The 27,382-nt window shown below is 36.3% G+C and overlaps 2 protein-coding genes and 2 pseudogenes across 2 annotated transcripts; 3 read left to right on the top strand and 1 right to left on the bottom strand.

Annotated features, from left to right (window-relative positions):
* Window positions 1–4,180: 4,180 nt before the first annotated feature.
* LOC143572498 (uncharacterized) lies at window positions 4,181–8,512 on the top strand. Its single transcript, XM_077057649.1, has 8 exons — window positions 4,181–4,422; window positions 4,733–4,842; window positions 4,935–4,991; window positions 5,074–5,373; window positions 6,027–6,274; window positions 6,364–6,670; window positions 6,755–7,028; window positions 7,991–8,512. Exons 1-8 carry the CDS (start codon window positions 4,210–4,212, stop codon window positions 8,243–8,245), a joined length of 1,764 nt encoding a protein of 587 aa, XP_076913764.1. The 5' UTR covers window positions 4,181–4,209; the 3' UTR covers window positions 8,246–8,512.
* A 1,576-nt stretch (window positions 8,513–10,088) lies between these two features.
* Window positions 10,089–12,911, top strand: LOC143572488 (G-type lectin S-receptor-like serine/threonine-protein kinase LECRK3; annotated as a pseudogene).
* A 3,572-nt stretch (window positions 12,912–16,483) lies between these two features.
* Window positions 16,484–18,851, top strand: LOC143572489 (G-type lectin S-receptor-like serine/threonine-protein kinase RLK1; annotated as a pseudogene).
* Window positions 18,852–19,775: 924 nt separating this feature from the next.
* On the bottom strand, window positions 19,776–26,939 carry LOC143572500 (linoleate 13S-lipoxygenase 2-1, chloroplastic-like). Its single transcript, XM_077057651.1, has 9 exons — window positions 26,819–26,939; window positions 25,712–25,995; window positions 24,994–25,240; window positions 23,754–24,074; window positions 23,584–23,669; window positions 21,963–22,073; window positions 21,451–21,758; window positions 21,101–21,367; window positions 19,776–20,864 (listed from the first exon to the last, which is right to left on the bottom strand). The coding sequence occupies exons 1-9, from the start codon at window positions 26,925–26,927 to the stop codon at window positions 20,105–20,107; spliced, it is 2,493 nt and encodes an 830-aa protein (XP_076913766.1). The 5' UTR covers window positions 26,928–26,939; the 3' UTR covers window positions 19,776–20,104.
* Between the last annotated feature and the right edge of the window lie 443 nt (window positions 26,940–27,382).

Below are 27,382 nucleotides of genomic sequence, written 5' to 3'. Positions count from 1 at the left end.
ATTGATTGGGGTTTTAGTGATTTTGTTTGAATTATTGTCAAATTATGGTTGATCCTAACGGATTGTTCTCATGGGTGGGGTTGGGGAAGTCTCGAGACCGTCTGAACACGACCACGTGTTTCTTAGGCCTAGAAAAAAACCCTCAGCTCGGGTCACCACACTAATTCGGGAATGAGAGAAAGAAGAAAAAAAGGCAGGAAGCGGATAATTACATGCAGAGTAAATGTAAAGGAATCTTAGCCCCTGAGACAAAGTCATATCATGGACCATGTCCTCGAAGGAATTTAACTCTAGCAAGCTCTACTTAATTTACTCATCCAAGTAATAAAAAGCAATGTTTTGTATAAAATGTTTGATGCACTATTGATTATAATGTTGTAGGCTAAATGGCTACAACAAGGTCTCTAATTTGGTCAACTACACTAGTGTTTTTAAACTATTATAATAACACGTTTAAGCTGTCAAATTTGACACATAAACAAACTCTGAGTATAATGATGTGTATAAACATTTATAACGTTGTGACTAAACACATCTTTTACTTTCCAAACATACGTCTATAAAGAGATTAATTTGTGAGAACTAATCAGGTCATTAGTTTTCAACCAGACCATAAGATTTAGAACTGTCATTTGCAAAACTCGGTTGAAGATTCGGTTTCATTAAAAAATAATTAATTGCCTCTCGCAATATTTTTAAAGTCTTGTTTTGGACTTGTGTGTGTGTACAAAATTCATCTAGAAGAATTAAAAAGAAAAACGGGTACACTTGTTTCAATCAATATCATTAGCTTAAAGAATTGTAGATAAATGTTGAATAAAGTCATTTGACATATAATGCAAAAGGGATATAAAGGTCTCCCTCGTAATTCATCGTACCTAAACATACCACACAAATTCCACTTTCAAGATTCCTCAAACTCAACAAAACTCCATTTTCCTCACATGTTTATGTCTATACAAGTTTTAATCATCAATCAATAGGAAAAAAATAATATTATTATTTTTTTTTACTTTTACGAGTTTTGACATGTTTACCCTACGAGCCACACTTGCCTATTTTACAAAGTAAAGCAAGAGACCAAAAATAAAGGTAAGATAAAAACAAAAACCTTAGGTATAGCCGTACAAGATGAACCGATAATACAATGAACATACAGTAGTTTAACCCGTATTAACCCAACCACTCAATGAGAATCTAAAAATGAGTGGTTGAAGAATTGTATTATAAAGCATTCCAAAGAAGTTGACCAAGGTTCTTTCCTGATTAATATTTAACCTTTTATCATACTCTCACTCTCCTTCTTTAAGTTAGCAAAGCACTTCATATATATGTCTTGTATTGAACATGTCTCAACCCTTAAAAACTATTTTTTAAAAATAAGAAGTAAAAAGAAGTTTACTTAAGATTAAAAGAACATTAAAAAAGGTAACGACTTAAGAAGTAGTTTTAGACCTCAACGGGTAACAATATAAACGCGCATCGAGTTATATGTATTTAACCCAACCAATAAAGAAGAATGAGTGATTAACAATTGAAAACTAAATCATTTTAATGTAGTTGAACATATGGGATATAGTAGCGTGAGATATCAATTATACACAAGGTCCCAAACACCTCTTTCATTGACCATAAGACTCAAGGTGGCTTAAGATAGAGCTTTTGCCCTGGCATATCTACATGAACAAATGAAATTTCAGGAATCTAACAGAAATTTTAGGGGTTTGTGTCAATTTGGATTCGAACCCATCAACATGTTCAGATTAAAGGAAAGGGTTCAAGGTTAAACTATTAGATTGATTAATTTAAATGTAATTGTTTTATATATATATATTTGTTTTGTTGTAAATATATATTTTTAGAGTACTAATAAAAACAAAATAATATATATGTTTTGTGTCGACAGAATCAATAAAAGGTCATAGAGTAAATTTGCACTCCCCCCCCCCCCCTAAAGGTTTATACAAAACCCCAACAAAATCGGGTAGCCAAGTTGAAAACAAAAATATATCCGAGATTTCTTGAGCTTTTGTTTTTCATGCATACTTACACCAAAAAGTTCCTTATGCCACAACTAATTTTCTCATAAACCTTCTATCTTTTTAAAGAAGTCGTTCTTATCTTTACAGAATCTTATAAATATCGTCGTGACTATACTCTTATTTGAATTTTTATGAGATTCTCATATTTCATTAGCTACTTGCGCCCAGTACAACCCATAACAAGTAGTTGTACATGCAATAAAATAAATCAAACAACTTTAACATCACAAATTGTGAACCAAATATAAAATTTGAAAATCACATCATCTTTATAACACAAATGGGTTGGTAAGTGACAACGGTTCAATATTAATAATTGCTTTGAGGAACCACCTTAATATATGTTATTGTTTGTGTGCAGGAAGAACAATTTGGTTGAACCACTATTTAAGTAGGTCACTCAACAAAATTGATTTAGTTCTCATTAGGACGGTTTAACATAGATCAATTTTAAGCCTTTTAAGGTTATTATATAATTCAGCCAGTTGAGTGTAGCTCTTGAAGACTTGAACTCGGCTCATTTAAATTAAAAAAACTCATTTAAATTAAATGTGCTTGAACTTAACTCACTTGTTATTTATTAAATTTAGTTTATTTATTCATATATATTTACGTTTATAAACTATATGTTATTTAGTTATTTTATTATAGTTTTATTCAATAACTAAAATGTAAACATATATATTAAAGTAAAACTATATATAGCAAACTCGTATAGCCGTTTAGGTTTGTAATCCTAGTCGAGTTCAATAATTAAAGTTTAAGGTCAACCACGTTTAATCTCGATTCAATATTTTGTCAAGATCCCGAATTATTTATGACTTGCTTAACTCGTTTATAGTTGATGTGAGCTAGTTTTTTTTAGTGTGTCAGGATAACTGAAGAGGTAGGTCCCAGCAGAGCCCAGTTGGACCCGTAAGACTCACCTTGAAGAGGGACGTCTGCGCAGAAACCAACTGGATCCGCAGGACCAACCATGCTCAGAGACGTGACGTCCTTACGCGCAGTACGCAAGCTGTTCCTGCAGGAAATGCCTCCCAATGGTGAAGGACTCTGCCTGTTCCCGCAGCTGCGGATACAAGCCATCAGGGAAGGCCACCCGCGCAGCAAGGCTACACGCACAAGGCACTTAGCTCTCAATCACTCAGTGTCACCTGAAGGAATGAGCAAAGCAGGGAACAATCCCGCACAAGGGCGGGAGGGGGAATACTCCCGCCCAAATAAGCCAGTCCGTACGATACGGGAAGATCTTCTGTACTGTACCTGACGAGGTATGGGCAAAAGATCTGACTAAAGATACGACAGCTTATTGACAACAGTATGGCGAGCAGCATGCTCCTGTACTGTATGTCACTATTAGCCGCTGCCTACTCACCAACTCCTGTCATACCACGTGCATAGCCGGCAGTTGGTGGAAAAGGAATAGTACACAGCAGGCCTGGTCACTATCAGCCGCTGCCTACCCACCAACTACCAGCAGGGCACGTGCGTAGGCCACTGTTGGTAGAACAGGAATACTATTCAGCAGGCCACACCTCCTTGGAAACCTACCTTCGGCTATAAATACCACAAATGGTATGATCATCTCATCTTATCATATCATATCACATTATCATCATATTATACCTGATATCTGCTCTAGCAATCTTTTAATATACATTTATATTTAAAGAGCAATTTAGTCTGATTCTCACGCCGGATGGTGGTCACAAGGAGGAACTCCCCCCTTCTCAGTGACAAGCTCACGGTGTCTGTTTTGCAGGTTATCAGAAGAACCATTTTTTCTGGGTCTAACCCCTCGTGGGAAACATCTATCTAACCCCCAGGTTACCCGTAATCTGTCCGGGGTCCGGTTAGTGTTTCTTCAATAACTTAATATGGTTGGTCCGAACATAAAAGATAAGATCGAAATTCAAAACATTTCATTTGTTTTCACATTCAATCATCAACCCACAAAATAACAAAGCTACATCTCATACTTCTAAAATTACAAACTGTAAAATGCACACTCATTCTATAAAAACCGTCAAGCATTGACCACTTGTACCTTACATTAAACGCGCACAACTCATCAAAGCTTCTTCTTCTTCTTCTTATTATTATTAATTACTTCATTCTTTACTTCTCCATTCTCACCGCTCTCACTTACTTTCTCTCCTCGACCAAAATGTCGACGGAATCACCACCGCCCGCCACCACCGCCACCGCCGCCGCCGTCACCGATCCTGCCGCGTCCGTCGATTCCGCCACCGATGAACCGGTTCAGCACAGTTCAATTGACTATTTAAGTGTTAAGCTGAAGCTAGAAGATCTTAATTGGGATCATTCATTCGTTCGTGAGTTTCCTGGCGATCCACTTACCGATATCAATTCTCGCGAGGTTATATTCGTCATTTCGTAATATTCGTATTCACAGTTTACGATTTGTAACTAATTGTTCAATTTTCAATTATTAATACAATTAGGGCTTAAGTCTATGAATTTAACTGCTATTACTATATAGATGTGAAATTAGGGCAAAAGTAACAATTAGAATGATGAATACAGTTGTTTTAGACTGCTTTAATGCATCTTAAATAGGTTAGATGTTCACGAAATGTGTTTCCGCTTCTCGTGACACAAACTATGCTTCCTTACGGTGGTTTTTAAAGCGTAGAGTAATGATATTTTCCTATCTGTTATACTTTCAGGTACTTCATGCTTGTTATTCGAGAGTATCTCCATCTGCTGAAGTGGAAAACCCTCAACTGGTCGTGTGGTCTGAGTCTGTTGCCGATATACTTGATTTGGATCCTAAAGAGTGAGTTTGTACTTTAATCATTATATATTAAGTTATCAACTTAACTTATGATATTGTATATCTTCTTATGTTTACGTGTCATATTTTTGCAGATTTGAAAGACCTGATTTTCCATATCTGTTTTCAGGCGCGTCTCCTTTAAAAGGAGGGTGAGTAACATTTCTAATCGTTTTTTTCGTTAACTCGTTTATCTCTATAAATGCTGATGGCATCAATTACTTGTGACTTAAGGTTGTCTTATGCTCAATGTTATGGTGGGCATCAATTTGGAGTTTGGGCTGATCAGTTAGGTGATGGTCGAGCCATCACACTCGGTGAGGTTTTGAACTCCAAGTCCGAAAGGTGGGAGATTCAGTTAAAGGGTGCGGGCAAGACTCCATATAGTCGGTTCGCTGACGGTTTAGCGGTTTTACGAAGCAGCATTCGCGAATTTCTTTGCAGTGAAGCCATGCACAGTCTTGGAATCCCAACCACGCGTGCACTTAGCCTTGTACTTGCTGGAAAGTTAGTGAGCCGCGACATGTTTTATGAGTAAGTTTTTACAAATTAGGGAACTTTTTTTTGTTTAAGCTGAGTTAAAAAGTTATTATTTGCATAAATTACAGTCTCGTTCTTTAGGAATTTGGCAAGTTTTATCCTTAGCTAGGGAAATAACAGCAATCACCCTTTATGTTTTAAAACGTTTGCATGTTTCGTCCTTTCCACTAACGGATGTTATTTTTTTTCTTTAAATCTAGTCATGTGCAAGGCTACAAATGAACCGACTATGAACCGTTCAGCTGGAAGTTTGTTTATTTAAACGAATGAACATGAACAAAAGTTTTTGTTCATTTACTTAAATGAATGAAACATGAACACATGTCTCTTTCGTTTATTTATGTTTGTGAACGTTCGTTTACGTTCGCTCATTTAAATTCCTTTATGTTTGTTTGTTTGTTTGTATTCACTTATGTTCTTTACTTATCTTTGATTAAGTTTGTTTCTTTACATTCATTAATATATTCATTTAAAGTTTAGGTCCGTTACAATTTAGTCTAGTGTTAATAACATTTTAGGCCCAACACATTGCTATTCACATTTACTTTTTTTACTGGTTTTAGCTTAGTCATGTTCGTTTATCTATGTTCAGTTATATTTGTTCCTTTACTCTTAATTTTCTAAGCAACCTATGCAAAACGTTTCAGTGGGAATCCAAAAGACGAGCCGGGTGCTATCGTGTGCCGTGTCGCGCAATCGTTTCTTCGTTTTGGGTCATTTCAAATACATGCCAAAAGAGGAAAAGAGGATCTTGAAATCGTGAAAACTTTGGCTGATTACACCATTAAACATCACTTTCCTCATTTAGAAAGTATGAACAAAAGTGACAGTTTATCTTTCTCAACCGGTGAAGGAAACAATGACGTTGTAGATCTTACTTCCAATAAGTATGCAGGTGAATATTTTAACTATTTTTACAATCTAACATGGACTTTTATTTACTATATTTTGAATAATTTGGTTTTAAATTTAAATTCATATCAGCTTGGTTGGTGGAAGTTGCTGAGCGTACGGCTACTTTAATTGCAAAATGGCAAGGTGTAGGTTTCACACACGGTGTGTTAAATACCGACAACATGAGCGTATTAGGGCTCACGATCGATTATGGCCCATTTGGGTTTCTTGATGCGTTTGACCCAACTTTCACACCAAACACAACTGATTTACCGGGAAGACGGTATTGTTTTGCAGAACAACCCGATATCGGGTCGTGGAATATAGGCCAGTTTGGATTGGCTCTTTCAACCGCCCAACTAATTAATAAAAACGAGCTTAATTATGCGTTAGAAAGGTATATAGAAACACATATAAATTTTATAAATTCTTCATTATTGTTGCTGTTGTTGTTACACTTAAGTTTTATGACTTATTGCAGATATGGTAGTAAGTTTATGGATGAGTATCAGGCTATAATGACAAAGAAATTAGGTATACAAAGGTATACTAAAGAGTTGATTGGTGAGCTGTTGAACAACATGGCGGTCGACAAAGTTGACTACACAAACTTCTTTAGATTATTATCCAACATTAAGGCGGATTCTGATGTTCCTGATAAAGAATTGCTAGTTCCACTCAAGGCTGCTTTGTTGGATATTGGCAAAGAGCGAAAGGGGGCGTGGACTGGTTGGGTGAAACGTTACAAAGCTGAGGTGGCGTGATTTCTTAACTTTTTTCAATATTAACATTTTAGCTTGTTTCCGTCATAGGGCAATAATTGGCTGGTTGGGTAATGAGTCAAAATGGGATGACTTTTTATTTTGGAAAAATCTACTTTTAATTGTTTTCTTTCTAAAACAATCGACTCTCGGTTTCTTTTTGTTGGGTTGGTGTTGCCGAAAATGGAGATCTTGACATTCGTGCCCAGTTTACTACTTTATGCGCTCTAAGTTTACAATCTATTTAAACGATATTTTTTTGGAAGATTGCATGTTTTTATTCGAGAGAAAATACTATATTACTTAAGGTTTCTGGAACTGGGTACATTATCGATCGGGTTAGGTCTATTTGAACTGCTTCTGCTTGAACCAGCCGGCTATCGGTTGAAACATCAAACCGGACAGGGTCTTTGGACTGGATTTCACTTTTTTTATTTACAAAGTCTTATTTACAAATGCATTTACTACCTGAGGCTTTATATTTGTTTGCTTAATATTTTATTACATTGCAAATACACGCCGCGGAAGATAAAATATTTCAATATTTTGTTTCAAATTTATACACACACCCACACACACAAATCGTATCATATTTTCTATCAATGGTTTATGTTTTATAAAGTTTTACTTCTTACATATTAATGTCTATCTTATGTATGTAAACAATTACTAAACTCATTTGTTCATATGTTTTTTATTTATATTTATTTTAAACGTGTACCTACACATGTTTATGACTTCATCCGGTTTTTAAACGGTTCGACCAATTAACCATTGGCGGCCGGTTTGATAACAGGTCTTGTTATGTTTTTATAATAGCTCTTTATAGAAGAATAATATGACTTTTTAAAATAATTTGATTCACAAGGTTATGTCAAAACTGCCACCTCAGTTTTTATTGTCCCAAATGACAGTTTACTAGGTTGTTAGTAATGTTTCTTGCTGGTTTGTTGCAGCTATCTTCTACTGGAATATCCGATGAAGAAAGGAAAGTTTCAATGAATTCTGTGAATCCAAGGTACATTCTGAGGAACTATTTGTGCCAGAGTGCAATAGATATGGCTGAACAAGGTGATTTTGAAGAGGTGAGACGACTGTTAAAGGTGATGGAAAAGCCGTTTGATGACCAACCCGGCATGGAAAGGTATGCTCGGTTGCCACCTGCGTGGGCTTACCGTCCGGGTGTGTGCATGCTCTCGGGCTCCTCATGAGGGCTTTTGGTTTAAAATACAAATTATATGAAAGAGAGTAAACTGTGCATAATAGATGATGATTATGTACCAAAATGGTTTAGTTTTTTTTTTTTTGTTATAGTTATAAATGGTGATATTGGAGTTGGATAGTGTTTGCCTTGTGAGATTCATACCATCTTTGTTAAGATTTCTTATAGTAGAAAAAAAGATAAAAGCAAAGATTACATATTTGTGTCTCGATGACATTGAATCACTTGAGGCACAAATATGCGATTTTAGGTAACTGTTGGCTTCGTTTTTTTAGGATTTAGGCTTGACCGAAGGTTTATACTAGTTTAGGGTTTATGGTTTAGTTATAACATAGCGTTGCATTTGAGATCTTAACTGAAAACTTTGTGCTTTAATGTTGCTACTAAGGTTGTAAACTTGGGTTGTAGTTGAGGGTTTGGATGTCCAAAAATGTATGTTAACCATTTAAGATTATAAGTGAAAAGCCAATTTGGAAGGAATCAAAATATGCGAAGTGAAAGGTGTAAGTTTCCTACATCATTTTGGGTCAGCCTTAAAAGTTTGAGGGTACATGTGCTCCAAGTGAGTTCAAGTACTGTACGTCTACAAGGGTTTGATTTTGGTTTAATAAAGTCATACAATGAGTTACTGCTATAGAACTTGTTAACTTCAAACAAGTCGGCGCCTGCTAGTCGGCATCAGTAAGAGATTCTGGGATATGTTTTGAGGCTGATTCCAAATTCATAGATTCTTTCTGTTATGGGCTTCACTAGTAGATGTTGCAACACCTTTTTGATATCCATAGTACCGAAAGTTCAAGACCCGATTTCCCTCTCGGATTATAGATTTATAAACCTTTTAGCCTTAACCTCGTTGGATATGTCCAAATGATGGTAATTTGTTTTTTTGGTCCCTAATTGGAATTCTTGGAGTTTATGGCATAAAACTTTATGCAATTATGCTTCTGGTGGATTGTGTGTTGTCATGTTTGCTAGTTGGGCACTGTATTCTGATTAGAGGCGTATAAATCGGTTTCTGGGCCAAAATTGGTTAACTATTGTCCAACCTCTTTGGCTTGAAATCAGTTCGGGTTGAAACCAGTATTTGGAGGGAATTATTCGTACAGGAAGTGATTAGGGTTGGGTGAAGACCTTTTATTAAAAAAATAAATTAAATATATGTTTATTATGAACTAACACAAACTAACTAAATTTCACTATTTAATTAATATTTGAAAAAATATTTGAAAACTGTGACCTTGAAAAAAAATACTACTGATATGTTTTTATGTTTTTTTCGACGTTTTATATTTTACTCGTCGACTCGTTATTAAAGTCACATGTTTAGTCTTCATCCGTCGAATTCGAGCTGTTGTGTAGGTAATCATCAAATGCGGCTTCATTGTCGGTTTTTTATGCAGTAGTCCCCATCCAGATCGATATCATGACGTTTGTCACGTTTATGTGATGGACCACATTTAATTATGAGAAGACGTGCGATTTGTTCTTAATATCATTGCTTCTGCCGAGCATATCCGATGTCAAGGTGTTACCTCTTAACAATTATATAAAGCTAAGAAACTTAAATCATATGTCGAATTTCGTTCTAAACCCATTTTGAAAACTCTAATCAAAACCATATACAGTAAGGTAGAGAATAATTTGCAATGTTATAAAGTGGTCTTTAATAGGGAGCTGAAGATTTTGAAAGGATAATTAGATTAGACATTAGTAGAAGTAAAATTAAAGATATGTTATACTTCTTCCTTGTTGAAAGTTTAGGCATTTAATTACGTGTCACAAAATACTTTGTTAATTGACTCAATCATATAATATAAAAATCAATTATCTTTGTCTTTATAACTTGTTTGTTTCCCATGTTGCACATCATTCTATCAGTTTCCAATGGCCTTAATCTTATACTTCATTCTTTTAACCTTTCTCCAAACGACGTCAATTGTCGCGCAACAAAGGAACGGTACAGTACCGGTTGGCGCGTCCCTCACAGCAACAGACGACGCTGAACCATGGCTTTGCCTTTGGATTTAAACAAATTCAAGGAAAAGACCAATTTGTTTTATCCATATGGTATGCCAAGATATCAGACCAGGCCATCATCTGGTACCCTCAGACGAGTCCAACGGTTTCTAGAGGATCGAAAGTTGAGCTAATCAATGGACGTGGACTCGTACTCAAAGATCCTCAAGGCATAGAGGTGTGGAGTTCCTTATCCATCTCGGATATTGCATATGGTGTTATGAACGATACAGGTAACTTTGTGATTGTCGGCACCAATTCTAGCGACATCTGGGAAAGTTTTGATTATCCAGCAGATACCATGTTGCCTACTCAGGTTATGAACATAGGTGGAGTTATCAATTCAAAACTGAGCGAAACGAACTTCTCTAAAGGAAGGTTTCAGCTTCGGCTACTTCAAGATGGAAATCTTGTTCTTAATTCTCGAGATATTGTTTTTGATTTTCCTTATGCAGCTTACTATGAGAGTAGAACTAATGATTCCTCTAATTCGTCGAATTCTGGAAGCCAACTGATCTTTGATGCAACGGGTTACATGTACATACTGAGAAGAAATGGCCAAAGGTTTAATCTTACTCTAAGAAACACCTCACTTTCTTCTGAAGAATATTATCATCGAGCTACTCTAGATTCTGATGGGGTTTTAACTCTTTACGCCCACCCCAAGAATTCCACTAGCAATGAAAGCTGGGATAATATATGGTTTGAGCCAAATAATATATGTTCTCATCTTACTCGGATCACTCTAGATAGCAGGGCTTGTGGTTTTAACAACGTTTGTAACCTTGATACCGAGAGGCCAAACTGTGAATGTGCACAAGGGTTTTCGTTGCTTGATCCCAATGATCCAAATGGTGACTGCAAGCCTGATTTCACTCCAAGCTGTAATGAAAGTGAGTCAAACGAAGAATTTGATTTCATTGAGCTTACTAATGTAAATTGGCCGCAATCCGACTATAAGTACATCAGGTCAATTCGTGAACAGGATTGCAGAAATAGTTGCAAGGAAGATTGCTTCTGTGCTGTTGCGATCTATAATGATAACCAGTGTTGGAAAAAGCAGCTTGCACTCGTCAATGGAAGGAAGGGGCGTGGAGAAGTTAGCAAGGCTTACTGAAAGTTCGTAAAGGTTAACTTCCTCCTTATAACCCTACTATGTTTCCTAGAGAAAAAAAGGATCAGAAAACTTTGATTACCGTAATATCAGCCCTCTTAGGTATCTCCGTGTTTGTAAGCGTGGTGTTAATTGGTGTAATTTTTCTTGGTTTCTTCATGAACTACAAGAAGAATGGTAGAAATCAATATCCGAATAGTAAAGTTGTCAATACTAATATGCTTCATTTTACATATCAAGAGCTAGTTGAAGCAACTAATGTGTTTAGGGAAGAATTGGGAAAAGGGGCTTTTGGGATAGTTTATAAAGGTGTAATAGGGACAAACATTGTCGCGGTGAAGAAGTTGGATAGGGTTTTTGATGATGGCGAAAAGGAATTCCAGGCCGAGGTTAATGCTATCGCAAGGACTCACCACAAAAAATTAGTCCAACTTCTTGGCTATTGCGATGAAGGAGATCAACGGCTATTGGTTTATGAATACATGAGTAATGGTACGCTGGCGAGCTTTCTTTTTGGTGATGTCAGACCGAGCTGGAAGCAAAGGAGCAATATAGCACTTGGTATTGCAAAGGGACTCTCATACCTTCATGAAGAGTGTAGCACCCAAGTCATCCATTGCGACATCAAGCCTCAGAATATTCTTCTTGATGATCACTACAATGCTAAGATTTCCGACTTTGGCTTGGCAAAGCTTTTAAAGATGAATGAGAGTCGAACAAATACTGGAATAAGAGGAACAAAAGGTTATGTTGCTCCTGAGTGGTTTAGGAACACTCCTGTCACAATTAAGGTTGATGTCTATAGTTTTGGTGTCTTGTTATTGGAGATCATTTCTTGTCGTAAGAGTGTGAAGGAAGTTCAGAGTGGCGTTGAATTATATGGAGCGGTCTTGACTGATTGGGCATGGGACTGCTATCAAGAAAGGATTTTGGATGCATTTGTAGGGAACGATATGGAGGCCATAGATGATTACAAGAAGCTAACAACTTTCGTGAAGACGGGTCTTTGGTGTGTGCAAGAAAATCCGTCTCTGAGGCCAACCATGAGGAAGGTCACCCAGATGCTTGAAGGAGTTATCGAAGTTTCTGAACCTCCATTTCCATTTCCTTTCTCTGTTATCTCAAGCTGATCATTTATTATTTTTGGAATGCCCTGGTAGCGGTTTCTGTTTAGCGTTTTTAGAATAAAGTTGGGTCGTTATCGCATCTTCCTCCTTGAAATCTTATGCATTTGAAGGTCCATTTGTTTGTCGTTTAACAACTTTATTATCAAAATGCTGTAATGTTATGTTCATATGTTTTTCTTGCCTTCTTTGCACAAAGTTGTGTTTGTTTATGATTTTTGTGTTATCAAGTTATTTTATTTAATACAAGTTTATATAAAACCAAAACAAAGTTTGAATAAGTTTCGTCATGGGTTAGGATTTTGAGACTAATATGATTTCCGGCTTTAGTCAGGGGACAAGGGATCAACTGCCCCGAAAACAAATGATTTGGACACTTACTAGAATTATCCATCAAAGCCAACATACATATGTTTTTGTAGCAATTTTGTAAAAAAGGTTGTTGGAAAACGGTTGAAAACAATTTTCAAGCATGTGTTTTTCCGACACAACCTTTTTGTTGGAAAATTGTTAGAAAATGAGTTTTCCAACAAATTTCCTACGAAATCAGTCGTAGAAAATAGGCTCTTTTCTAGTAGTGATAGGCATCGGTTCGAGGCAACCTATTTACCTGTCAAATACTAATTTGTGAAATGTTGTTTCGTTTCAAAAAGTTGGTTGTGATTGTGCACTACCAATACAAATATAGTCGTTTGTCTATGTTTAGAGTTACACTTGGGAAGCGTATTAAGTCAATCTAATAACCAATGGTTCTAGCTTCTTAAATAATATACAAAAATTGTTTAGTCAATTTTATAGCCAATGATTGATCAACATTTCGAAATGATTTTTTAATGGGTAGATGAGAAATTTCAAAGGATAATAAGATTAGGAAAAGTACAACTAATAATGTGTTAATCTTCTGTTGAATCTTTAGTCATTTACTTGTTTGTTCCCGTGTTACACAACATTCTATCTGTTTCAAATGGCCTCAATTTTATATTATATTTTTTTAACCTTTCTCAAAACATTTTCAGTTGTCGCGCAACAAAGGAACGTACAGTTTGGCATCCATAAACAAATCCCATGCTTTCTAAAAGATCGAAAGTTGAGGTAATCAATACGCGTGGGGTCTTGCTCAGTGATCCTCAACAAGGCATAGAGGTGTAGAGTTCCATATCGATCCATCTCAGATGTTGCATATGTTGTTATGATCGAACGATACAGGTAACTTTGTGATTATTGTGACATCAAGCCTCAAAATGTACTTCTTGATAATTACTTTAATGCTAAGCTTTCCAACTTTGGATTGGCATATCTTTTCAGGATGAATGACAGTCAAAAATGTTAGGCGGCAATGCGGAAGCGACAACACACAATCTTGCACACACCATAATTTATGCATTAACACAGAAAATAATAACTGATTAAAGACACAAGAAGCTTATGTGGTTCGGTCCCATCGGGAAACTTAAATCCATGGGCTGCAACTAGGTTATTCATTAAGCTTAGACAAAATATTACACTTACATACAAGGTATATATAGAAATAAAATAAGTTTTAACAACTTGATGAAGAAGAAACAATAATGTGCCCAAACCCTTGTTCTCCTTGTTGCCAATTTCAGCCCAAACTCAAAACCAGCGTTTTGGGCCAAAGCTTTTACAAAACAATTATGGAATAAGAGGATCAAAAGTTTGTGTTTAGGAACAAAAGTTTTAATTTTAATGGTTTAGGAACACCACTATCAAAATTAAGGTTGATGATTATAGCTTTGGTGTCCTGCTACGTGCTGAAAGAGCGTGAAGGAAAATGAGAGTGGTGCTGAATATGCACCGATCTTGACGGATTGGGAATGCGACTGCTATCAAGAAATGATTTTGGATGGATTATAGAGAACGACATGGAGGCCATAGATGATCGATCACATGAAGCTAATAACTTTTATGATGGGTTTTAAGGCTAATTCTTCTATATAAACAATAAAGTTGTGCAAATAATAATTTATTTATTTATGTATTACACTATTTTCTTTTGTAAATAGTGAGATGATTTTACCAAACTAAAGTATATCTTCAAAATATAACTTAAAGCCTAGTAGACTTAGGGCATTAAACCTGGTAACGCACCCGACCTGGCGTATTGACCCGAAACCGGCCCCGCACTACCCGACTCATGGCTACAAACCAGGCAACTCCTAAGAGAAACCGTATCCTGACTAGACCCAGCCAAAAACCGATAAAGCCTGACCAATCCGGTTAAAAACCCGACTATATCCGTAACTGGTTCCTGCCTGACCTGATTTTGACCTGATTCTTGACTTTATTGACCAAACGTGGAATACTCTTCTTCTCACTTGGCATCTTGATCTTCTAGCTCTGGTACCTACTAGAAAATGAAGACCTTTTAAGCTTATACTATGGAGACGTCTTAAGGGTTCTAGAAAATGAGGGCCTTTTTGCTTTGGTACAACTCTATTAGAAATTGTGGGCCTTGGTAGAGAGGAACACTTAATTAAACTTTTATAAATACGATTTACATGTTAACCTGGTTACCTATTGATTTATTCTTTTTAACCTTTTTATTTTAGAACAACAACTCATTATAGTCAATGTTGTAGAACTCGTTCGATGCTAGTCAGACGATGGATAGAGAGTAGTGATTACTCGCCGACTAGTCAGTGAGATACCGGCTAACAATTAATTATTGATTAAATCGGCCCATAGACGTGGTTTTTACACCATGGTTATATGGTGTTCCATTAAGGATCTACTTCTCTAGATATTTTGATGAAAGTGTATTAATTAACCACTATCTAGACCATTCTTACTTATCTTTATAAATATAACATATCTAGATTTTTTTCCTACAATCTTTCAAAGACTTACCATAATTCCTTCAAAGACGTTTCCAGGTTTTCTCTTCCAAATTAACAATTTCATGACTTGGTGTAGACGATAATAGATACCAATATAGGCTGACCTAATTAAGTGCATGAAACAATAATGCCCCATCCTTAACTCAAGAATTTAGCAAAGTGGGGACCTTGAGTTGGAAATTTGGTATTTGAAATGGTCCAAGATCCTTGATTGGTCCAAGAGAATTAAGTGCATAAAATTCTCTTGATTGGTCTTAAAAAAAAAAGCAACGTAGGGACATAGAGTTGTGCTTCAACTTTATTATGTGGGACTTTGATGGGTTGTAAGTTTTTCAACATTATTTATTTATATTGCATTGAAAACATTGTTTAAGCACATATTTAAAGGGAGGACACGAAAGAAAAGGCCAAGGTTTTAGGCAATTAGAAATTTGAAATAAAGATCCTAGCTAAAGAATTGCTTTATTTCTTCGTGTGAAATATTCAAACATTGACCAGTCACAAAAGACTTTTGACTCCTGTATACTTTCAGATACACATCAGTAATGTTTAGGTATCTATATTTTATTATTCTAACCACTTTTCGAGCACATCCTAGCAGAACAAATGATGGTCTAGTACAAGGTAGTTCGTCGCTCACAACAATAAAAGAGAGCGAAGGGCAAACTCGGTGAGCCTCAAGCATCCACGTGCACAGATGATAAGAATTAAAAATTAAAATTCATAGTAATTACCTTCAGGTTGGGAGGATTTGAAGGTATTGGGTTCAAGTTTCACAGACGATAAGAATTAAAAAATAAAATTCGTTGTTCAAAAAAAAAGAAGAAGAAAAAGCAGCCGACAAACAATTTAGGAGGTTGCTATATATTATGTTAAGACACCATGCAGGATTCGTGAAACGAGATAAGCTAGGCTCCTCAATGTTTTGAAATGGTTTTTGATGGCTAAATGTGAACTTTGAAAGAATAATCAGATTTGTAAAAGTAAATTACGGAATTCTCTTCCTTGTTGACTGTTTATTCATGATTCAAAAGTCTCACCTGCTTTGTTGACTTATTGAATGCAATGGGCTTGGTCTATAAAACCTGTATTTTCCTTTGTTGCACATCATTCTAGCAATTCCCAATGGCCTTGATCTTATATTTCATTCTTTTAACCATTCTCCAAACACTTTCAGTTGTAGCGCAACAAAGGAACGGTTCAATACCACTCGGTGCATCCCTCATAGCAACAGAAGGTGCCGAACCATGGCTCTCACCTTCGGGTGAATTTTCCTTTGGGTTTAAACAAATTCAGGGAAAGGATATCTTTGTGTTATCCATATGGTATGCCAAGATACCTGACCAGACCATCATCTGGTATCCACAAGCAAATCCCATGGTTTCTAGAGGATCGAAAGTTGAGCTAATCAATGGGCGTGGGCTCATACTCAATGATCCTCAAGGTAGAGTGGTGTGGAGATCCTTTTCCAACTCAGATGTTGCATATGGTGTTATGAATGATACGGGCAACTTTGTGCTTTTTGATAGCAATTCTAGCAACATCTGGGAAAGTTTTAATTATCCGGCGGATACCTTGTTGCCTACTCAGGTTTTGGAATTAGGCGGAGTGATCAATTCGAAACTAAGCGAAACGAACTTCTCTAGAGGAAGGTTTCAGCTACAGCTGCTTCCGGGAGGGAATCTTGTTCTTAATTCTCGAGATATAGCTTTTGATTTACCTTATGCTGCTTACTATGACAGTAAAACTGACGATCCCTCTAACTCGTCGAATTCTGGCAGCCAGTTGATCTTCGATTCAACGGGTTACATGTACATACTGAGAAGAAATGGTCAAGTATCTGATCTTACTGTAAGAAACACTGCACTTTCTTCTGATGAATATTATTATAGAGCTACTCTGGATTCCGACGGGGTTTTAACTCTGTATACCCACCCAAGAAACAATGCAAGCTGGGATAATATATGGTTCGAGAGAGGAAACTTATGCTCTTATGTTGGTGGGTATGAAGATAGCAGGGCTTGTGGGTTTAACAATGTTTGTAACCTTGAAACCGATCGGCCAAATTGTGAATGTGCACAAGGGTTTTCCTTGCTTGATCCCAATGATCCAAATGGTGACTGCAAGCTTGATTTCACACCAAGTTGTGATGAAGGCGAGTCTAATGAAGACTTGGATTTCATTGAACTCACCAATGTTAATTGGTCTATGTCAGACTATATGCGCATCAGACCAATTGACGAACAGGGCTGCCGAAATAACTGCAAGGAAGATTGTTCTTGTACTGTTGCAATCTACAACGCTAACAATTGTTGGAAAAAGCAGCTTCCACTCTTCAATGGAAGGAAGGGGCGCAGAGAAATTAGCAAGGCATTGGTGAAATTTCGTAAAGGTGAACTGGCTCCTCGTATCCCCACTAGGTTTCCCGGAGAAAAGAAAGATCAGAAAACTCTGATTGCCATAATATCAGCCCTCTTAGGTATCTCCGTGTTTGTAAGCGTGGTGTTAATTGGTGTAATTTTTCTTGGTTTCTTCATGAACTACAAGAAGAATGGTAGAAATCAATATCCGAATAGTAAAGTTGTCAATACTAATATGCTTCATTTTACATATCAAGAGCTAGTTGAAGCAACTAGTGTGTTTAGGGAAGAACTGGGAAAAGGGGCTTTTGGGATAGTTTATAAAGGTGTAATAGGGACGAACATTGTCGCGGTGAAGAAGTTGGATAGGGTTTTTGATGATGGCGAAAAGGAATTCCAGGCCGAGGTTAATGCTATCGCAAGGACTCACCACAAAAAATTAGTCCAACTTCTTGGCTATTGCGATGAAGGAGATCAACGGCTATTGGTTTACGAGTATATGAGTAATGGTACGCTGGCGATCTTTCTTTTTGGTGATGTCAGACCGAGCTGGAAGCAAAGGAGCAATATAGCACTAGGCATTGCAAAGGGACTCTCATACCTTCATGAAGAGTGTAGCACCCAAGTCATCCATTGCGACATCAAGCCTCAGAATATTCTTCTTGATGATCACTACAATGCTAAGATTTCCGACTTTGGCTTGGCAAAGCTTTTGATGATGAACGAAAGTCGAACAAATACTGGAATAAGAGGAAAAAAAGGTTATGTTGCTCCTGAGTGGTTTAGGAACACTCCTGTCACAATTAAGGTTGATGTCTATAGTTTTGGTGTCTTGTTATTGGAGATGAAGGAAGTTCAGAGTGGTGTTGAATATGGAGAGATCTTGACGGATCGGGCATGGGACTGCTATCAAGAAAAGAATTTGGATGCATTTGTGGAGAACGATATGGAGGCCATAGATGATTAGAAGAAGCTAACAGCTTTTGTGAAGGTGGGTCTTTGGTGTGTGCAAGAAAACCCGTCTCAAAGACCAACCATGAGGAAGGTCATCCAGATGCTTGAAGGAGTTGTTGAAGTTTCTGAACCTCCATGCCCATTTCCTTTCTCAGTTATCTCTAGTTGATCCTTTCTCAGTTATCTCTAGTTGATCATTTAATGTTCATAGTTTATCCACGAATTTGTTATGATACATCATAATATGTTGTATTATTTCTAAACTTCTATGTATAAACTTGTGTTACATTTCGATTGTGACATCAGCAAGTGTAGTTGAAGTCAGGAAAATATGCACCTTTTGTTATAGCAAACTTCCATTGCTATTAAATTTGAGCAGGAAACAATCTGAAAACTAATTACTGTTAAAGACTTAATTTATGACGTTTTTGTGGCTGTCTATGGATAATTTTTTTTCAAGTAACTTTTCCTGGTTAATAAAACATTCAATCCATTTAACTCTTAAACGAGCTTATTAAAAGGGATAATATCCAGAACTGTCATTTTGTACAAAAAATAATCAAATACTAAAAGTGTCTATCAGAACTTGACAACTAAGCTCAATTACAATCTACCCGGAAATATTTTAACACTTTCTGAGCTAGATCTATTTGATTGGGGTGTGCTTGTGCAGAATGTTAAAGGCTTTGATCCTTGACAGAGATTTTCCGGAATTAGACGACACACTTTTTCTATATTTTTTCCTGTTTGCAAGGTTCATTTACACACATAATAGTTTCTGCTTTTATTTATTTTTCTGTTTGGATGAGATCGTTCTTGGTTTTTCTTTTTTGTCCTTGATCAATGTTGATTGCTTTTGATATTGTTCTAGATCGATGGCTCTTTTGCCACTTTGTAGGATCATTATTCATTAGGACTTTGGATCGATGATTATCAAATATTGATAAATGATTACTGCAGCGGAAGAAATATTAATATGAATAAAATGAAATTGGATAAAGAGATAAACACACTTTTTTTATAACACACACCACTTAATAATCATGTTTACAATATCTATTTATACTACACGGACTAAAGGTACAACTTTGTAGAATAGTAATACGTTTCAAGTTTGTTTCAGTTAAGTCACTCGAATATCACTGTGATGATTGGATACACGGCCCTTAATTAACATAATCAATAGAAATATATAGGACATAATATACTTAGAATACAAACTATACTAATAATAATACTTAGGCTAAGTTTAGATTACACAATTTTCTGTTGGTGAAAATCTCATTTTTTTACCGATTATTCGACAAACAACATGGAGAGTTCTTCACTAGATCCATTATTATCAGATCATCCAGCCACTCAATACAAGAAACCCCTTTATTTTGAACTTAGCAGAAACATATTTAACAAATGTTAGACAATTCAGATTGAAATACTATTTGGAACCCCCATACCAGTCACACCAGGTTCCGAAAAAGGCTTGAGAAGATTATACGGTACGACCCCGACTCCATTTCTATTCTTCCTGGTCTCATCAGCATTCCTAGCATCAATAATTCCTTCCAACTCCTTCAACCTCCCTGCAAATACTTCATAAGCAGCTTTTATCTCCGGATTTGCCTCAAAAGTTGGCTCTATTTTCACCCCGATATATTCCTCATCTGGAGAATGATTAGATAACACATCCAAAACCGCCATAATTTGTGAGGCTTGAATCTGAGAAGGAAATGCAGACAACAGTTCATCTTCAGGCCTTCGTTTAAAGGCTTCCCATTCGTCATCAGTCGGATCTTCACATGGCATCTTGACTCGGGCTATGGTGGCCCAGTTAGGAATGTAACCCGCATAGTCATATTGCCCGAAGTTGACCGCTGCATGGTGGCCTGATGCTACCCATATTATTATTGTGAGAATCCCAATAAGGTCTTTTGGAGTTTCTAGAACAGGCCACCATGGTTCGTCTTTCTTGTTGGCGTGACCCTTTGTTCGAATCTCGGTCCACCACGCTTGAAGCTCGTCATCAGATTTTACAAGATCGTCTTCTGGGTAGTAATGGTTAACGTAATCGGTTACCCAATATTTGATGATATCCCATAGTACTAAACCGTCATTTGCATAAGGGTAGTCTTCTATAGATAGCTTCAAACCATGTGGCGAATCCGGATCTTCGACAGCCATGCCCCTTGGGATTAGAAAGTTCAGGCAAATTAGTTGATTAAGCTAATATAACTTGTAGTTTACAATTATATATTCTATACAAGTTAAGTTGTCTCATTGTATTTGCAACAATATGCATAAGTTAATAGTTAAAAATGTATAGCCTAAATTATTTAATTAAAAGATTAGAACCGGAACTTATTATTTAGTTTTAGTGTAATAAATACAAAATTGAACCTATTATTTATGAACTACATTTACCTAGCAATAAGGTCCGCTGGCAATGCTTCATGGTCAAAACGCCATACTTGACCGTATACAGCTGAACTCATCTCAATAGCATACTTCCCTGGTGAAAAGCACGATTCGATAATTCCACCAGAATTAATGAGTGCTTCCCTGGCCAAAGCATTAATCTCCATAGTATACCGCAAATGAGGGTGTAAGAGATTATATATTGGGTGCATTCTACTAAGCTGACGGTTGGTTGCAATTATATATGGCTCGGTGCAGCAGTGCGTTCTCAACCTGACAACGGTTTTATCTCAAATTTTAACATTTAGTTCAAAATAATTGAATCCCGGTCGTATAAAGGGTGGGTTCTATGTTACCAGTGACTAACGAGTTGATGGTAGCCACTATCATGAGCAAGAACATGCACCTTAGCAAGTTTCCATAGCCACATACCGGTTGCATCCCAACATGGAGTGAATACTCGTTTCCATTGAGGTTTGTCATCGCTAGGTGGGCGAACCAACTCGATGGCTAATGGCCTCAATGTTCCAGTTGGCAAAAGGTACAAAAGAGTTCTCGATCCGTATAAAGTTGTTTTGTAATTCTTTTGGGATCTAACTTTGTTGACGTAAGGCAGAAAGATGTCATGATAATCTAGCACATAAAGTTTCTTGTTCTCTATTGCCTGCATATGATTTTGAACTCCATGCTTAACTTATGTACAAGTTCACTTTTTAAGTATGGGTTCATTGATAAACACTTCTCTTGTTAATTGTTCTTACAAAAATTTAATGTGCCTGTCGATTATGATGACAAAAATAATATCGTAAAGATAATAATCTAACACTTTCAACCCGCTTAATTACCATTCCCCTTAGTTTTCTTATACCTCCTCAAGAGTGCAAAAGCCTCTAATCTGTCTCTCAACAATCTCTTTGGTAATTGCTGATTCAGGGGGGCCATACACCACTGGGTCCAGCTTACTTATGAGTGGCCATTCCTGCACATATACACATTTTTAGCATATACTTTTCTATAAATTCATTTCTTGCTAGTCGAATACTCGTTGGCGCATATCTTATTAAACACACACAGACCAAGACTCTTTTCTCTTTACTAAAACTCACCAACTGGACTTAGTATTTAAGCCTAACTAATACTGAATCTACTATGACTCTTATATTAGTTAAAACCAATAAACAAACCCACACACATTAAACAATTAAATCAAACTTCAAACTAACTTTAACCTGATCCTGAAACTCATTTATCTTGTCCCATTTCACATGTGAACATTAATCAAGTTAACTCGAATAATCTCCACCTTAATCCTGCTTCTTGATCACATCAATGCCGACTTCTTGAACCAAATTCACCATTTTTTCTTTTGCTCCAATTTAGGACACCCAGGTGCATAATGACCATATTCTTGACACCCATAACATATAATGTATCTTTTGTCCTCGTACGCACCCTCATTCACTTCAATCTTCATCAAGTTGGAAATGCCATCCTTGACCTCTACCAAATTCGTGTTCTCTTCCTAGACACAATCACGATTATCTTGAATGGAACGCCCTCGTCCATACTGCTCTTGGCCGGGCTCATCATATCCCGAGCTGTCTTTCCCGTTCTCTTTTCACACAGTAGTTTTCCTTGACCTATGTTGTCAGTCCTATCTTGTACTTTAGTGTGTTTTTCATACGCTTTTCATCAAGGATGACTTTTCGACCGACTAGATATGCGACATTGATTCTAGATCCAAACATTGCTCTATAGCGGTGACTATTCGTATATTTGCACATACTTACCTAGTAACCGAATTCTGACACTTCCTCGCCAATACCTTGTCTTATAAGGTCAATCCAAGGCTCTTAAATTTCACCACAATTGCAGCTTGCCCCAAAATTTATCAACTGTCTCATTCTCTTTTGACTTTAACATCTCTGGCTGGTTTCATAAAGTTTATAAGGTAGTCTTTTGAACTCGGTTGACTCCAAGTTATTGCACTCGAATAACATCCCACACATCTTTAGCGTATTTATATTTTGCAACTTGTAATGATAAATACACATAAACCATATAAATGATAAGCCAGAAAAACGGGTTTGGGTAAACCACGGCTTTTTTCTCTAGATTGAAATTTACCAACTCGATAAAACACTATTAAACAGGAGTTGTTATTTAAACAAAACTAATACTACACCTACTATGACTCTTACACTAATTAAACCCAACAAACAAATCCAAGCACATAACTCAAACGAATAAACTAGACAATTAAATCGAGTTTCAAACTAAATTTAACCTTTTTCCTCAAACTCATTATCTCAACCCGTTTCACATGTGAAATCAGGATTATCTCCAATATTCGAAATTAGTTACGGAATCAATAACGGACAAGTGGAACGTTGTTTTTCTTTTTTATTGTTTTATAAAAGGTTATAGTAGACAAGTTTTGTTAATTAAGGGAATGTTCTGTCAATTTGTTGGAGAATGATGCTGCATACCGTGACCAAGGTTATACTTAAAGGATTAAGACCAGCAACGGTTTGGCGACCAAATTCTTGATCCCTAATCCACGCGAACTTATCTCCTGCGGATCAACAAACATAAAATCGCTTAAACTGACAAACGAAATTTTTGTTGTGTCTTAAGAAGGTAAAAGTTGTGTTGTTACTATCAATCATTTCAGGAGTCTCAAAAAGCAAGACGTTATTTCGGGCATCATCTAAAGACTTTAAAAGTCTTGGCAGAATATTCCCAAGAAATCCATTTCCGTCTAACTGTGGCAAATTAACTCCCTCGTTGAACAGAGACTCGATGGCTGTAAAGTATGGGAACCCAAGATCTTTATCAATGATAGTTGTTTCCAGTGAAGGTATGACCGCCTTCAGCACTGAAGCTACAGTCTTGGCATTAAAAGTTAGGTTCTTTACTTCTGCAAAAGCTTCATCCCTTGGCACATAAACATCACTGCTTCTTGACTCGGATAATGGATCTGCATTTGCAATTCTATTTAATAATGAGACCATACCTAGACCATAACCATTTGTATATAAATTCCCGAAATGTATTTCGTATAATTGAAAAACGATAGAAATTTTGGTGAGGGATGATATAAAATAATCGACTGGGATGAAAATTTGAATTGTATTTAATTTCTACACTATCAAACATTTAGATTACAAAATATCTACATTTTCTCCAAGAGGATACTTTACTTTGGCGTGCAATTTCGAATCCAAATTTGTTCTTAAAATTTATTATTGACAGGAAAGATGATGGTTGATCCAGAGCACCCTTCTATTACGGCGTGTGTGCAGTTAACTAGTACGAGCGCTCACTTCATGATCATTAATACCTTCTAACCCGCTTTAGAGCTTAATCTAATATCATTCGGTATTATACAAATCTCAACTATATAAAATGGTTGAGGCCTTGAGGGCCTTACTCTATACTAACCAACAGTGGCGAAGCTTGGACTGAGGCACCGGAGGGGGGGGGCTCAAATTTTCGGCCGAAAAAGGCTAAATTTACACTACGTATAAAAAAGTTTCGGCTGAAAACGAGTAAATTTACACTACTGTGTAAAAAAACAGGGGGCCGGGGCCACCCCAGGACTCAATGAAACTTCGCCACTGCCAACCAATAACTTTGTGGAAAATGATCACCAGAAGAAAAAATCGAATTCATTTAATCTAAATGTTTGGTATAGAAAGGAATTGGAAGTGGAGTTGGTTCCACACTTCCACCCAAAAGTGTGTTTAGATGGTGAAAAAATGAAATCAAAATTTAAATTTATTGCAATGTATTCATTCAATCATTGAATTTTGATATTTCATTGCTCATAAGATGGAACCTGCATCCTTAACTTCCCGAGGAATTCAAGAGTGTTTTCAAGAGAAACAATTAAATACCAGATTTAGAGCGAGCTCGACCACTTTTGCATCGCCTTGGGTAAGGGTGGTCTTTGGTGCCGAGCACTGGGCGTTCCAAATCTGGATCCTTGTCTGGATCACCAAGGTCATTATACACATCATAATCGTAAATTCTATCTTTCTTTTCCCGTGGAACAACGGTAACATTGTCACCTCGAATACTTGCTAGTTCCTTCTCTCTAAGAGGCTTGTGACCACTTGGCGTCTCTGATGGTAGGCACGATACCTGCACAATGTACAAAGGCGTAAACACAGACACATCATCACAGTTAATGTTGGACAAGCCATAAAAACATAAAAGAAATCATCGTATAAACTAGACTAATACTGATTTTGACATGTTTGTTGCTACAACGTTAATAGTCATATAAAAACTATGGGCCTTTTTGTATAACCCGTTAGGGCCTACGGGCCTTTATATTTTGACTCGCACAGGGCACTTGAATCCTCAGAACTGGCCCTGCTCCAATATATATGTACTTGAATGTAAAATAAAATGTTATTACTACCGGTTAAACACTTAAGTAGTTAAACATTAATATTAGTCAGTTTAGGCAAAAAAAAATCAAGTGATTAACTTAACACTTTGACGATGAGAATATGCAAATCACTTGTGCATTTATAATTAAAATAAATACCACTCGATAAACATTAGAACTTATTATCATAACATGTAATATATCGAACAGACGTTAACCTTATCAACAAAGAAGATTCGTTTCTCCGGGTTATCAAACTTGGAATGAACCCAAGAATTGCAAGAGACGGAAATGGGGCCGGCAGGGGATCCTTCAATCAAAACAGAGTCAACAAATACCTCTTTGTGATGTTCGTTTTCGATCAAAATTGCGCCGATTGAACCAAAATCAGCTGGTACTTCAAATTCTGCTAAATATGTTATATGGTTTGCCTTTTGGCCAGTTTGGTGTGCATAATCTTTTATTGTGTCCTTCGTTATTCCCGTATCTTCAAAAGTCAAAATTTACCAGTGAGTATAAATGAAAAAAGATAATATGTCTTCGAAACCTATATTAGAAACAAATTATATAATTAATTGTTTGTAATCGATGAAGAAGGTCATCTTATATCCTGAAGTTTTATTATACATTTTTACGCATGACGATGAACAAAAGTGTATTGCATGGTATAATTTGCCTTTTTGATACACAGTCTTTGAGATGTAATAATAGATAGTAATGAATAAAACAACTAAAAGACTAAAGCTGTTTATATCATAAAGAGTAAGGAAAATGTTTATATTAATCAATCGTACCCTAGTAAAGTCCCACTAATAATAAGGCTATTAGTAGGGTCCGTGAAGGATGAGATGTATGCAAACCTGACATCTTTCCTAAAGGATAAAGAGGTTGCATCCGTTGAAACCTACAGCTCGAAATTTAACAAATTTAATTCTTAGTTTGTCGAAGGTCTTAAAGTTTTAGATCAACAAAGCCTACATGAATAAGTTGTGTATCTATTTATCATATTATATATGTTATGCGAAAAGAAGATTATTCACAAGGAAAAACTAGATGTCTACATTTGTCACACCTCAAATATATATGGTTTTGAATAATTGTAAAAGGATTTGAAAGTTTGAAGTATTTATATCCGTATGTATGAGAAAATAATGAAAACCATGAAACATGCGAGGTTCTGCTCCAATAATAATAAAAATAACAATCATAATATTAATAATAATAACAAATTTGATGATAACTAATAAATGTTTATATTAACTTGCAACTTCTTTTTGGAATGATGGCTCTCTAACACTATCCTCCGTATAAATAAGATCATGTACGTTTTCGGTAATTTTTGGTGACAAAAGCCTTCCTGTTGATCCGTGTGATGAGAGGTGGAGCAGGGATAATTTGGTCGCGGTGGAGTTTGCTGACTTGAGGTTTCAGCATGTTTAATTTGTGTAGTATGTGACTACATAATGTACTATGAACATGCTTTTCTTTATATGAAAGAGCTAGCTAGGGATTGAAATTATAAAAAGAAAAAGTTTACAAAAATTGTTTTAGTACTACCAATTTTTATAAAAACTAGACCATTAGACGTGAGTTCGAGTCCGGGTCTAAGGATACTATTGAAAGAATGGGTCACATTCAATATATGGTTATCTTAATAAATAGTTATGAACTTGGCTACAACTCTTTGCATGTCTCATCTCATTATATCAACAGACTGTTCATAATAATCTTAGATGTTAAACGCGCTAAAAATGAGCACAGTAGATGTAAACTAACGAGTACATAAAACTTATTTCACATTGAGATAACATAACTGTTAGGTCAAATCTAATAAATAGCTTCAATAAGCCCTATTGATCTAACATGCTCCTCATGTTTTACTTGTGTCA

Source organism: Bidens hawaiensis, unplaced genomic scaffold (assembly GCF_021521415.1).
Source record: "Bidens hawaiensis isolate Kalapana, Puna unplaced genomic scaffold, B.hawaiensis_p1.1 tig00025939_1, whole genome shotgun sequence".
NCBI lineage: Eukaryota > Viridiplantae > Streptophyta > Magnoliopsida > Asterales > Asteraceae > Bidens > Bidens hawaiensis.
The sequence above is the reverse complement of the archived record's forward strand: the minus strand, read 5'-3'. Positions and strand labels throughout refer to the sequence as shown.

Coding starts and splice junctions, on each gene's coding strand:
- LOC143572498 (XM_077057649.1), top strand. CDS start 4,210: ATGTCGACGGAATCACCACCGCCCGCCACCACCGCCACCGCCGCCGCC. Junction 6,275..6,363: donor TACTTCCAATAAGTATGCAG/GTGAATATTTTA, acceptor AATTCATATCAG/CTTGGTTGGTGGAAGTTGCT. Junction 6,671..6,754: donor CTTAATTATGCGTTAGAAAG/GTATATAGAAAC, acceptor GACTTATTGCAG/ATATGGTAGTAAGTTTATGG.
- LOC143572500 (XM_077057651.1), bottom strand. CDS start 26,927: ATGCTGAAACCTCAAGTCAGCAAACTCCACCGCGACCAAATTATCCCT. Junction 25,241..25,711: donor GAATCTTCTTTGTTGATAAG/GTTAACGTCTGT, acceptor TACATTGTGCAG/GTATCGTGCCTACCATCAGA. Junction 23,670..23,753: donor GACTCCTGAAATGATTGATA/GTAACAACACAA, acceptor GTTGATCCGCAG/GAGATAAGTTCGCGTGGATT.